This window comes from Falco rusticolus, chromosome 13 (genome assembly GCF_015220075.1).
Source record: "Falco rusticolus isolate bFalRus1 chromosome 13, bFalRus1.pri, whole genome shotgun sequence".
Lineage (NCBI taxonomy): Eukaryota > Metazoa > Chordata > Aves > Falconiformes > Falconidae > Falco > Falco rusticolus.
Window position 1 is genome coordinate 1,173,337 of NC_051199.1, and position 13,546 is coordinate 1,186,882.

Below are 13,546 nucleotides of genomic sequence, written 5' to 3' on the forward strand. Positions count from 1 at the left end.
GGGGTGGCAGTGGGGTCCCATTCAGCTCTGCTGGGGGATTTCTTCCTGGATCTTGGAGAGGAGCTGGGACATTGCTGAGTGGCGCATGCCGTCCTGGATCTGGTACACCTGGAACTAAGCAGAGGCAGGTGGGGAGTGAGGGGAGAGGACGCCCTGCTCTGCTTGAGCCCAGCATTGCCAGCCTCCTGCAGCCTCCGCAGCAGGGTTAGGCAGCGTGTGCCAGCCAGCTGCCAGCGGCTGGAGGGCTCCAGGGGGAAAATTCCAGCACATCCTATGCTGCCCGGCCCAGGTGGTTTCTGGTGCTGTTGCACGCTGCCTCGCAAGACCAGCCGAGGGTCTGGCATTACCTGGCTGAGCAAGATGTCAAAGTAGGCTGTGTCCCAGTAGGACCTGTTCTCAGTGGGGAGCTGCAGGAGGGCTTGTGTGCTGGGGTCTGCCTGCCAGCTCACAGTGCGTTCAGGGAGGCCAAAATGGAAGCGGAGGAAGCGCTGGGGCTCCCGGGCAAAGCTGTCCACCTTACAGTAGATGGAAGCAAAGTCCAGGGCCTCTCCTTGAAAGAGGTTCTCCTCTGGGTGCAGAAAGTGGGGCAGGTGCCGGGTGGCCAGACAGCGGAGGAGAATCACCAAGAGCCTGTAGACAGAGCCCTCCAGGTCCTGCCAGTCCTCTGGGGAGGGGAAGAACTCTGTGCTCCACAGCAGCACCATCTGTGAGGAGGGAGAGAAGGGTGCAGGATCAGGCACTCGCCACAAAGGCCGTGCCTTCAGACCCTGCAGGTCACCACACAACCACCCATGGGCCTGAGCTTTTAACACAGACATCACACCCTCTGCAGCCTAGGGCTGTGCAGGCTCTTGAAACTCTGCTTTGGCTGCTGCAGGCACAGCTGATGCCCCACTGCTCCTTACTTTTGAACCTTTGCTTCACTCCCTGAAGAGTCCCTGTCTCAGCTCCAAAGCAGCTCTCAAACAACACACCCAAGCTTTCCACAAGCACTAAGCAATAGTAAAAAGCCCTGCTTGTGATTTCTGTCAGCTGCTGGCAAAGCAGGTGAACCCCCTGCAGCTGCTATGCCAGATTCTTTGGTGTTGTGCTGGCAAATGGCTTGGCACAGGTGCTTTTTGGAGACATAGTGTTATGGGCAATGCATACAGTGGGCTGGAGCAGAAGATGCTTTTTTGAAGGGCAGATGCATACTGTGCCTTTTTTTTAAAAAAAATACCCCAAACATTGAAGAATGCAACATAAAGCAAAACCCACAAGATCTGAGTTACTTGGAGCTAGAGTTGTTCTCTTGGCAGAAGACAACTTTGCCACCTTCTCCACCCCTGACCCAGAGAGTCACCACAAGGCAAGGCACACCTGGATTGTGTCACCAGGTGCTATCCCCAGCACGGCCCCTTTCCTGACCAGCGTCACCAGCTGGCATGGGTCCAGAGTGCCAAAAACAGGTTGGATGGGGAGAGGAGGGCTTTGTCAGAAGAAACGCCACCCTCAGCCCTGTATGAGCACCCCCCAGCACACCAGGGCACAAGGTGGCCTGCGGCATGGCAGGCACAGCAATGCAATCCCCAGCATGGCCCCTGCAGACACAGGCAGCCTGTGCCAGGGGATGCCTGGCATATCAGCACAGAGCCCCAACTCTTAATGCTCAGGGCATTTCAGGCTGGAAGTTGCTGGCTCGGTCCTGGAAGCATCTGCTACTTGCAAGGAAGAAGTATCAAACCCCTCTGACCATGGCCAGTGGCGTGCATCCATTCTAGATGCAGCCATAGGCTGGTACATCCCAAAGCACTGCAGGAACTCAGGCTTGTTGTTTGGGGTCTTCTTCCAGCAGTGACTAAGCTGCAGCAGGGTGCAGAGAAGCAGTCTTGGCTCTGCCTGCCCAGAGAGCCGTGGTCCCACTAGCAGAACCTACCTACCTTCAGGTGGTTGAAGGTGAGACCACCTTTCCCACCCTCCTCTCCCCAGTCCTGGCTGTGCAGCTGGTTGAGCAGGCGAAGGCTGTCCAGACGGGGTCCCTTCAGCGTGTCCACCGCCTGGAGCAGCTTCAGGATGGGGACGTGAGTAGAGGATCTGGCAAGAGAAAATGGGGTCAGATGAGAGGGAGGAAGGAGACCTGCACCCTCCCAGCTGGGGAGAGGCCTGCATCCTCCCAGCTGGGGAGAGGATACCTGCAGTGACCTGGCATGTGTGAGGAGACACACACCCCCAGCCACCCACATGGCCTCAGACATGCAGTATCCTGGATCCATCTCCTGCACCCACTTCTAACAAAAAGGAAAAAAAAGATTTGCAGCATGATGGAAATGCTGCTGAGCAGCTCCTGCCTTCCCAGGAGGGACAAGAGAGGAGACAAAGCAGGGTTGTGCTCCCCTAAGTGCAGCAGGGAGGGCTGCAGACTGCCCCGGAGGGGGGGCTGGATTGGGCCCCAAGAAAGGGCTGACCATCAAGCTAGACCACACGGTGCCCAAAATAGGCCTGGGCTGGTCCAGCCAGATGCTCAGCCCTTCCTGGGGGCTGGGTAGCTGTGCTGGCAGGCAGATGTGTCACCCCAGCCCTGCTCAGTCCTGCAGCTCGCCCTGGGAGGCACCTTATTACCCTGCTGCTGCCAGATGCTCAGGCTTGCTCCCGAAGCCTGAGCAGGGCTCCGCACAGCCAGGGTTCAGCTCCTGCAAACACATTTGGGGGGTTACCTTCAGTTGCATCCCCTCCCTCTTTCCTTGAGCTGCCTGAAATTTGGCTGAGGTTTTTTCCCCAAAACAGGACAGCAGGTTTGGGCATCATGAGGGGGTGAATTCACCCCCCTGTTGACATGTCCCTCCACTTTCCCATCTCCTTTTTCCCTACACCCGGCAGTGCTGCCGCCCGGGGGGGGATCCTCAGGGCAGCATCACCCCACAATGCACACAGCTGAGCTGCTCACCTCCAGCAATGGGGAGAGGCAGGGACGAAGTGGGCCTCTTCCGTGGCCTTCCTGAGGCTGCCTTCAGGGAAGCCCCTGTCACTCTGCCGCCCCTTGAGCTGGAGTGGCTCCTGCTGCCTCCTCACCACGGGGATGATGTCAAAGCGGATGGTCTTCCAGCTGCTACGGATCAGCAGGGAGAGCTCCATGGCATCTTCCTGCAGATGTTCGGCACTGAGGTCACCTAGACATGGAGCGTTTGGCTGCAGTTGGGAGATTACCACAGCTGGTCCCACAGGCTGAACCGGGTGTGTGCTGCAACACCCACGGGCACGTCCCGTCCTGCCCAACTCATCCCGTTCCAATGCTGTGGTTTGGCTGTGGCTCCCCAGCAAAAACCATTGTCCAACTCCCTCTGGGGTGATTCTGGGGAAGGAGCATCGCTCCAGCAGGGCTCAGGGCCAGACGAGTGGGTGTGGGCACAGCAGGAAGCCCCCCAAGCAGCCAAATGGGGCCATGCTGCTGGGTGGCTGAACAGTGCCAAGAAAAACAAGGTGATCCAAGAAATATGGACCAGGAAAGGTCTCAGGTTGTGGGGGTAGAGGAAGATGAAGGACTCTGGCTTGGCCGTGGAGGAAGGAGGGAACGGTGGGCTCGCTGGGGCTGGGTTAAGAGGTTTTCAGACCTGCTGGTCCTCTCACATCATCTTTCCATCAACACTGAGATTTACTTCAAGAACCACCTTTGGAGACAGAAATGCATGAAGAGCCTGATGGGACTTCTATGGCCATTCCTAGGGTACCTTCCCCACCGTGTCCTCCCTAGGGACACTGCTCTCAGCTGGAGCCTGTGTGCACACAGGATTAGACTCATGCCCCAAGGTCCCAGTCCAACCCTGACACTTTTCCATCTCACCCTCCAAACAGCCTCCTCCAGGGAACAGAGGGCACTCAAAGGCCAGAAGAGCCAGGAGGAATGTGGTTAGGGTGAGCCAAGCATGCCAAGTCCCTGAGCAAACCCTCCCTGGGGACTGATGGCAAGGGTGGGTGAACCCTGGCGTTCAGCTGCCACCTGCAAAGGAGGGTGCCAGCAGCCCAGGGTGAAGGTGCCTGAGGATGACTCTGCTGCCATGGGATGGCAGGGACTAGTTTGCATCTCCCCACCCTTAGCTGAGGGCAAAGCCTGTCCCAGCATACAGCAGGGTGCTCACTCCTGCACGCTTTGGGCCTCGTGCCCAGGGACTTGCATCCCAGCCCATCTGCGCAGGGACCACCACCATGCTGGGCTCCCCAGCTGTGCTGGAGGCAGCTCCTGGCCAGGGAAGCGCCCCACCTTGTACGCACCTGGCTGAAGCAGGAAGCAGCGCTGGCAGTGCACGATGGCTGAAACAAGGAGCTCTTTCAGGTGCTGGAGGACTTTGCCCGGAACCAAGCACCCTGCACCACCTCCATGCTCCATCACACCCATGGCGCTGGTCCAGTCCTCCAAGTCAGTCCTTGAAGGGGACACTTGTAGATAGCAGGTGCCCGGCCCCGGGAGGTGCCCAACTGAGGTGTCCCCAGGTTGGCAGGCCAGCACCCTCAGGGCATCGCCATCAATCCGCAGAGGGACCTCCACAGTGACAGCATCCTCGGAGGCACAGAGAGCAAACTCGAAGGCTTCCAGGTTCCTGGCATAATCCACAAGGAAGCGGGGCTCCCTGGCATGGACAACCTCCAGTAGAGTCAGCAGGATGTTCTCGGCCTGCTGGAAATGCTCTAGCCGCTGCCTTTCACGGGACACAATCACCCCTAGGTAGCTGTGCCAGTGGGAAGTGCTGGCTGCCATGGCAGCTCCGCTGCTGTCCTGAGCCTGCTCTGAACAGGAGTAAAAATACATGGGTAGGAAGGGCAGGGCTGGGAGTCGGTGTGGTGTGGGTGGAGGGAAGCACCAGTCAGGTGTTGACAAGCACCACTGCTGGGCAAGTGCCAGAGAGAGCTGCTGGGAGCACCGTGTCCCCCAGAGCAGACCCAGGGCAGGGGGACCAATTAACACTGTGCCCCACCCCCGCCACTTCAGTCCAACAGGATAAGAAGGGATGCTCAGCTGATGGGTCATGCCAGGATGACACCGAGGTCTCCCATGCCTCTCCTGGCACTGGGGCTGCGTGCCAGCAGCATCCCCTCAAAGCCAGTGCTGAACAGAGGTGACCCACTGCCCTCCCGCCCTGGCCCAGCTCAGCTCGGCAGGACCAGCTGCCTGGGGCTGCCAGGGCAGGTCTGCTCCCAAGTTGTGTTATGCCCACAGGAGCTGGGAGCAGGCTCGTGCAGGAGCCGTGGCATGCTGTAGTGGCTCTGGGAGGGACAAGGGACCCTGTGCCCACCATGCAGGTGCCCAGCACACCCCTGCAGGCCCAGCCCTGTGCCCAGCCCCTGGCTCCATCAGGCTCAGGCTCAAGCCTGCAAGATGTGGGCAGCCCCTGGTGCCCCTCGGCGGTGCAGAGGCCCCTGCGTCCAGCTGTGCAACCAGCCCACAGCTTGCTCAGGCCCAGGTTAAGGCCAAATCCCAGTCGCAGGATCAGGATCAAGCCGAGGTCCAGGCCCAGGCCCAGAATCAGGATCAGGATCGAGCCCAGGCCAAGGATCAGGATCAGGTCCAGTTCCAGGATCAGGATCAGGCACAGACCTAGGCCCAGGATCAGGATCAGGATCAGGATGAGACCCAGGCCCCGGCCCACGCCCACAGCCGGTAGCTCCCGGCGCCCCTGGGCCGGACAGGAGCCTCGGGCTCGTCCTGCCTGCCTGCTTGGGCCCGCCCCGCCCCGCCCCAGCAGCACAGGCCCGCCCCCCCGGCCCCGCCCCAGCAGCACGGTCCCGCCCCCCGGCCCCGCCCCAGCAGCACAGCCCCGCCCAGCCCCAGCAACACGGCCCCGCCCCCCGGCCCCGCCCCAGCAGTACGGCCCCGCCCAGCCCCAGCAGCACGGCCCCGCACCGCACGAAGCGCGGCTGCTGCGGTCGTCATGGCGACGGCGGGGCCCGGCGGCGCGGTCGGCTGGCGACAGCGCTGTCCCGCGGGGAGCATCCCACGGGAGGCCACACAAACTGGCGCCTTCGGCCCCAGAACCGCCAGGCAGCGGGATGGGCGCGGGCCGCGGCGCCTGGGGTGGCGTTCCCCAGCCTGGCCGCCGCCAGGAGGAGCAGCGGCTGCAGAAGCAAGGGCCGCGCTGCTGGCAGCACTTCGGGCCACGCTCACATCTCAGCAGGGTCTCAGTCACTGCCTGCCTCCTGAGAGCTGCCTGGGACAGGCTTAGCCCGCAACGCACCTGGAGTCACGGCAGCTCCAGCCACAGCATGTTGTTTCCACACAGCCTTTCTGGCTGTACCTGCCCTCAGTTCCCCAGCATCTCCCACAAATCCTGGAGTGGGGGGTGCACACCATGCCCTTCCCCAGGCAGGTTCTCCAGCTTCATGGCCCCTGAGTGAGAGTTCTTAATAATTACAGCCTGTGAATGGAAGGCAGGGGTGTCCCAGCAGGACAGCATGGTTCAGTAATCCCAGGCTTCCCTGCAAACCATTCCTGCCCTTGGTCAGACCAGGGAAGGGAGTAAGGGGGGCTCTGTGGCAGTAGGAACCCATGTGGGAAGGGGGTCACAGCCAAGTGTGGAGCCATGGGACCTCTTCTGGGGAGGGGAGAGAGAGACATGGGGCTCACAGCTGGTCCTCCCACCTCCTGTGACTCAGGCTCTTTATGGCCCTTTTATATAGCCCAGACAAGGCTTCTGGATCTCCCCAGGGTTGTTTCCAGTTGTCTCTCCCACGTGGCTGGAGAGACACCCTCCAGGTAGGGTGCTGTCCCTCACAACTGTCTGTCCTTCCGCCCGCAGAGCTCCAGGGAGTCCTGGCTGCCTTCCCTGCCTTCCAAGAGGGAGCAGGGCCAGAGCTTCAACTCACAGAGCCTATTCATGTGCCTGTAGTATGAGCCACGGAGGGGAGCATGGTCTGGCCCCTGCCTGCACTTTGCCTGCCAGGGAGCGTGTCCGGCGCTGTTCTGTGCACAGGGGCCATGAAGCCAAAAGGCCACTGCATGCATCCCTCCCCATCTGAGCCGAGCACCGCGGGAGACCAACCCAGCAGCAGGGAGAGAAGTGGCGTGGGGAGGGCATGGCACAGGTCGGTGTGGTGGGGAGGCAGCAGAAGCTCCATCTTGTACAGACGAAACAACAAAACTGGGGGGCTGAGCCCTGGCCAAGGCCAAGCAGTGGTGGGGGGCAAGCTGCTCACAAGGTCCAGTGCAGGGCTGGGCACTCAGGGAAGCACCAGGACAGGTAACCCAGCAATGGGCCCAAACATCGCACATCTCCATGGGAGGTGAGGCACCAGGAAAAGTTTCCTAGCGAGAAGGTCAGTTTGGCCATGGAAGACATGGCTGGAGTGCGCAGTGCTAGGTCTGGACGAGTCACTGGGAGGCTGGCGGGGAGCGGCCTGGCATTGGCAGAGGGGCTGGGCTGAATGAGCTAATCGCTCGTTTTCCATCTCAGCGTTTTATGGTTCTATGAATTTTTGCTCTGTTAGAAACAGGAGAGAGAACACAACCCAAAAACAAGAGCAAGGGCAAGCAAGAGAGAGGAAAAAATCCTGGGGCAATGAGATCACTCAACATAGCAGGGATGGGCAAGGGGCTGCAGCAATTCCCCGGCATCCCTCACCCAACTTGCCCCTCTGTAGGATGCCATGTGCAGCATCACTGCTGAGCCCAGGACCCTGCAAGATGCTGTCACCACCACCCAGCAGAAAGACTTCAGGGGGTTGAGGAGCTGGCAAGGGGCAGGGAGACTGGGATGCAGGCGGTAGGTGAAGCTCTGCCCCAGCACCCCGACTGCGCCAGCCCCAGTGCTGGCACTCCTGCATCCCACGAGCCTCCCCCTGGAGTCACGAGTTCGCCTGGAGTGGTGTGGACCCCGGTAAAAAGGCCAGGATGGGGCGGGGGGACACAGGCAGGGGAGGCAGAGAGGAAGGGAGAGTAATTTAACATGACAGGCTGTTTATTTTGGCAAAAAGGCTCTCTTTTCAACAGATTTCAAAGCCCAGCCCTGAAGCTGGGGGGGGACCACACAGAGGAGTGGGAGAGCAGGGGTGTGAGGCGGGGGTTCAATGAGACACCCAGACTGAGAGGTGGAGAGGAACCCCCTGCTTGCTTGTCCCCAGGGAACTGCTGGGTTTTCACTGTCCTGGGTATGCTCTCATGCTCCGGTGGAGTCCCCCCCTCCAGGGTGCCCCCATGGGGGCCTGCGCGCTCCCGCACACACGTGCTTGCCTGCACGCACCCGTGCACGTTCGCACACTCCCCCAGCCCCTGCTCCTTCCTCTGAGCCAGGGCTCAGCTGGATTCTTGGCTTCCCCAGTGACATTTCAAAAGAGACTGTTTATTAAAAAAAAAAAAAATCGCTAGGGAAGAAATTATTATTATAATCATATTAAGAGCTTTGGCTGTAAAAGCCCTGCGAGATTGCAGGGAAGGAGCCGAGGCTGCAAATGGCATGGAGCGTGGCGGGTGGTTTTCCTGCCTTGTGTTCTTTTTTTTTCAGTCCTGGTCCAACACCCCACCACCACCACCACCCCCCTTTTCTTCCCCTTTATCCTGGGAAATGAAAACAATTTATTTAATGATGGATCGTCCCTTTCTCTGGTCACTGACCTTCTGGGTGAATTTCTGCTGAGCTTGGCGGAAAAAGCCAGGCTGGGTTGTGGATCCCATCTGTGGGTGGGGGAGGGGAGGAGGGGAGTTTACCCTCATCATTCCCAAAAAACACAGCAACAGTTCTGGGGAGCACGATGAGGCTGGTGGGGGAGTGTCCCCATGACACTGGGAGGCTTTTTTGCAGCCACTGTCCCTGCAGCTCCAGCTCTGGGGCTTTGGGAGTAGATATGGGGGATGCAGTGACCCCTGGACACCCCTGCCCCATCCCTTCCTCTCTCCAGGAGACCCACAGGGGTTTCTGGCACCCACTGCCTTCTCCCTGACCTGGCCCAAGGCTCAAGGGCTGGGCCGGGGTGCAGTGCTGGGGTGGGAGTAAGGGACAGAGGAACTGTGCCCAGGGTGGAAGTGGGGGCAGAGGATGGTCTCCATCCCACCTGCAACCATGTCATCCCTTGTTGCCTGGTGGTGGGTGGCAAAGGGGCTTTCTCAGCTTGTGGGGGCTGCACATGGTAGTTTGCAGACCTGGCTGGGCATGAGGCCAGGGACGAGGCTGAGAACACATGTAGGGCTGCATGAGGCTCCCAGCAGCAGGCAGCAATGTAACCTGCAGCAGGCGGTTTGGCCCCCACCGGCTCTGGTGCTTGGCTGGGCTCTGCTCCCTGAGGAGGGGAAAGCCAGGGGAGCGAGAGGAAGGGGCAGGATAAGACCAAACAGCCACCTTCCGTTGTGAGGGTGCTGTCAGCACATAGCATGTATTGCCCTGGGGTCCCGGGCATGGGTGCAGCCCAGCGTCCCCCGCCAGTCATGCTCAACCCCCAGCTGACCTGCTGAAGCAGGGATGGAGCAATCTAGCATCCAGCTCCCTCCCTTCTGGCCCTTCTTCTGCCATGGCCTGTTGCTCAAAGCATGGTTCTTGTAAAAACGTGTAAATATTTATACAAGAATGATTTAAAAAACATGGTCTGTCATAATCAAAGCAACAGAGCATCTGAGGAGCTTTCAGCTGGATTGGGAAATCCGGTATTGCTTTCCAACACCATGCTGCGATGCTGGAGGTGCCCATGGCCAGTCTCAGCCTCAAGTGCTGCCGAACTTGCTGGTGCGGGTTCACAGCAGGTTTGAGGTCTTCCATTAATGTGGTTTGGGAACCCCACGGCAATGGGTGTCTTTCTCTTGCATCAACTCGAGCTGCCTGCTGCCAGGAGCCCCAGCCGAGGATGGGACTTTGCCATGCACTGTTTTCAGCCTCACATACTGGTTTCAGCACTGCCCCTGCACTGGGATGGCACCAGGAGCTGGAGCCGCCCTTGGGTGAAGTGCTGCACCCCTGTCCTCCCCTGAGCTGCATGGTGGGGCTGGGAACTGGCACAGGGAGTGATAGAGTGGCAGCCGGGCCTTTTTAGGACTGGCAGCACCCTCAGCATTTCAAAAGCTCAGCTTTGCAGTGCTGAGGTGAGAGCCTTGTGCTAGGGCTTCCCCCAGGGAATGAGATTTGTGTCCATCTGAATGGTCCCACATCCCCATTTGCACTGGTGTTACCAATTGTCAGCACAGCCACAGCTGACCTCCTGTGTCCCAGTGACACTTTGTCCTGGTGGCACCACATCCCCCCCACCAGCACCACTGAGAAGCCCTGAGCTGCTGGTGTGCAGGGAGGTGGAGGAACAGGCAGCGCCTTGAGATCTCCCAGCCCCATCTCCTTCTGCTTGCTTCAGTTTCCCCTGGCTGGGGCAAGGCTGGGGACACAATTGCCACCTAGTGATGACCCCGCTGCCATAGCTCAGCCAACCCACAGCCACTAAATGCCTTGGCCACACGCTTTGGGGATGTCCCAGGGGGGCAGGGGGAGATGAGAGGGTGGGAGAGGGGAAGGGGTCCCCCATGTTCCCATAGCCCCGTAGAGCCAGAGGGCAGAGGCAAGCACTACTGCATGCTTGGGCAGCGCGGGCAGAGTGGGAGCCATGTGTTGCAGTAACCTCAGTCCTCCTGGCTGCCCTCCAGCCCCTTCCCACCACCCGCATTTATGCATGTGATTTGTGTTCTTGCATTTTTTGAACCCAGGCCAGATAACGAGTTCAAACCCCTTCATTAAAACCTCCGCTCCCCCCCAGATGCCTGTGCACCTCCCTGGGCTACCTGGCTGCCTCACCCACCCCAGGGAGGGGGCTCCTGGGGCCGGCTCCCCCCTGCGGGAGGTGATGCTTGTGCTGTGCACATGTTCCGCATCCGCAGGGAACGCTCCCTGCGCTCAGCCTAATTAGCTGTAAGGGTGGGGGAGAGCAAAATCCAAACCATGTGCTGACCTGCAGGCCCCCCCACCCGAAAGCATCCATGCTGAATGCTCTCTGGATCATTAACAGCTCCCTGGGTCCTTTCCACACGTCCCCTCTGAAACGCATGGAGCCTTGAATGGGGTGGGGGTGGGGTGGGGGAGCATGGAAAGGGCTTTGTGCTCTTTCCCAACCATTTTCCATGGCTGCCTTTTGTGGGAGGCAGCAGGTGACCCTGGGGCTGTGAGCCAGGAGGAACTGTGGGCAGGCCACTGCCTGTAGATTTGGGGTAACCCCAGTGCTGTGATACCAGGGAGAGAGAGGCTTGGGGTCGGCCAAAGGATCTCCACCTCCATCCTTTGCTCCTGGAGGTGAGATCCACCTCTTCCACCAGTGCAGCTTTGCAGTAGGCGAGCCTGTGCCACAGTGTGCCTGATGCCTGCTGGCCTCCGTAACCTGCTCACTGGGTGCCTGCAGAGCCCAGGGGGAAGCACCCTGTCCGAACACTGCTGGCACCCATGCCGAGGTGTTTTGCTGAGGAGCATCACTGGGAGCGGGTGCCAGGAAGGGCAGGGGAAGACTGGGATGAGCACCTGGGGTGCCCCCAGGATCTGCTTGGTCCTCACCCCAGTGACAGCCCACCAAACCCATCACCCAGGGTGGGCATGGGGGGTCCCAGCCTCATTTCAGAGGCCACCAAGAAGTTGGACACCCTAAACACAGCTACAGGTGGAGGAAAGGGGCATTTGCTTCTGGAGAGGAAGTGGGCGGTGGCGGCCAGAGCTTGGCCAAATGGTGCGGGGATGGAAAAGGACTGCTTCCCTCCGCGCTCCTCCCAGCCTTCCCAGCACAGAGCCCGGCTTCGCAACGGCTTCAGCTCCTGGCCCAGAGGAAATGGCTGCTGGCTGGGGCCCACAGCTGTTTTCCCTGCTCCATTTGCTGCTTTCAATTTAACGTCCCAGTGAGCTGGACTGGGACAATGCAGGGGGAGCATTGCAGTGCTTTCCCGTGCGAAGCCTGCCTGGAAGAAAATCCTTCCCTCACGCCTGGGATGGCTGCTGGCAGGGCTGCTCACTGCTGCCTGCCCTGCCTGGCTCTGGAGGAAAAACCCGCTGGCAGAAACCCAGGATAGCCCCTGTGGGGGATGCTGGCAGTGGGGGGCCAGGTGGGTGCCAGATGTCCCCATGTCTCTTGGGAGCTGTGCTGGCAGCGGGGCCTGGCGTGGCATGGCGTGGCATGGCATGGCATGGCATAGCATGGCATGGCAGCGCCAGGACACAGAGCTTTTGGGAGTGTGTGGCACAAGGTGGGTGCAACCCCCACCACAGGAGTGCAGGGCTCAGCCTCCTGGGTGCAAGGTGGTGGACTGCAACAGCCCAGAGGACCCCCACACCCAACATTGCTCCCCAGAAGAGAGGGGTCTCAGCTGACACCCCTAAGCTGTGAATGGGCTGCATGGAGGGGTGGCAGTGCCCCCGCTGTATCCCCCTGCCCCGGCATCCCTTGGGCCGGGGAAGGGGCGAGCAGCCTAATACCTTCCAGAAGATCAGCTGTAAATGGCTGGGGAGGGTAATTCATATCAAACTCATAAAGCCTTTATTAGTGTCTCGAGGGAGAAATCCGGATGTGGCCGCTTATTTATTTTGGATTTCGCTTCCCCCTCCCCCCCTCCCTTTCCTTTTAACACTTTCTTCCAGGAGATTTTTAAAGGGACAGGGACAACTCGCCGAGTTTGGCAGCAGGGCTGGGTGGGGGCTGGCAGTACGTAGGACCTTGGGTCCCGCCAAGGTGCTCTGGTGTCTCAAGGCATTGGGCAGACCTCGTGGTCCGGCTTCGGGGCCCCTCTGATGGGGGGGGGGGAGGGGCAGGTCCTGGTGTGGCCAGGGGTTTTGGAGCTTTGGAGCCCACCCAGCTCTGTCTCGGGTGCTGCATCCCTGCTGCCCGCAACGTCCCCCCGGTGCCCAGCCTCACTGCCGGCCCCTCCCCCGTGCCTCAGTTTCTCCTTTCTGCAGAGAGGTGGTGATCCCACTCGGGGTGGCCAGCGGCGTGGGGGCGAGGCTTTTGGGAGCACCCTCGCACCAATGACAGAGCTGGGCCCCTGGTGAGGCAGACTTTCCACGGCAGCATCTGCGGCTGGTCCTAACCCAGTCCCACTGTTGTTTGCTCCTCTGCTTCACTCTTTACATAATTTGTTCCTTGGCCCCTTTTCAAATGTGCCTTGCAATCGTTACAGCAGAGGATATTTATGCAGCGGGAGTGTGGAATAACACAGAAAACCTCTGGAGCCGGGGACCAGATTCCAGCGTCATCCCAGTGCCAGGAGCAGGCGACAGCCCTCCCTGGTTTGCAGGGACCCTGGATGGGGCCAGATGGGGTCCCCTCCCGGCCCCCCCAGCTGCGCCCAGGCCCCCCAGCCACTCCTGCCCGGAACAGGTTGGGCACTGGGAGGCGAAGGGGCACCGAGCCCTTGGGGCGGCCGGACACCCCACCTCAGCACCTGCCTGGCATGCTGCAGGCAGCGCCCCCCGCTCACTGTCAATGAACTACCAAAACCAGTGGTGCGTTTTAGTGGGGTCCCCTGGGGAGCAGCCCCCACAGTGCCCTGGGAAACTCGGGCTTTCTTGATAAAACCCTTTGCTGATGATAAATGCAGGGTGGGTGTGTTGTGGGTTGTTTTTTTTTTTCTCCAGCGGAGACA

General features: G+C 60.0%; 1 protein-coding gene across 1 annotated transcript; it reads right to left on the minus strand.

Annotated features, from left to right (window-relative positions):
* Positions 1-2: 2 nt before the first annotated feature.
* Positions 3-5,902, minus strand: MAB21L4 (mab-21 like 4). Its single transcript, XM_037407235.1, is given in 8 exon segments — positions 3-114; positions 348-704; positions 1,920-2,073; positions 2,924-3,146; positions 4,246-4,807; positions 4,809-4,858; positions 5,408-5,645; positions 5,873-5,902. Coding segments are annotated over 8 exon segments (1,707 nt in total). The 3' UTR covers positions 3-21.
* Positions 5,903-13,546: the final 7,644 nt, after the last annotated feature.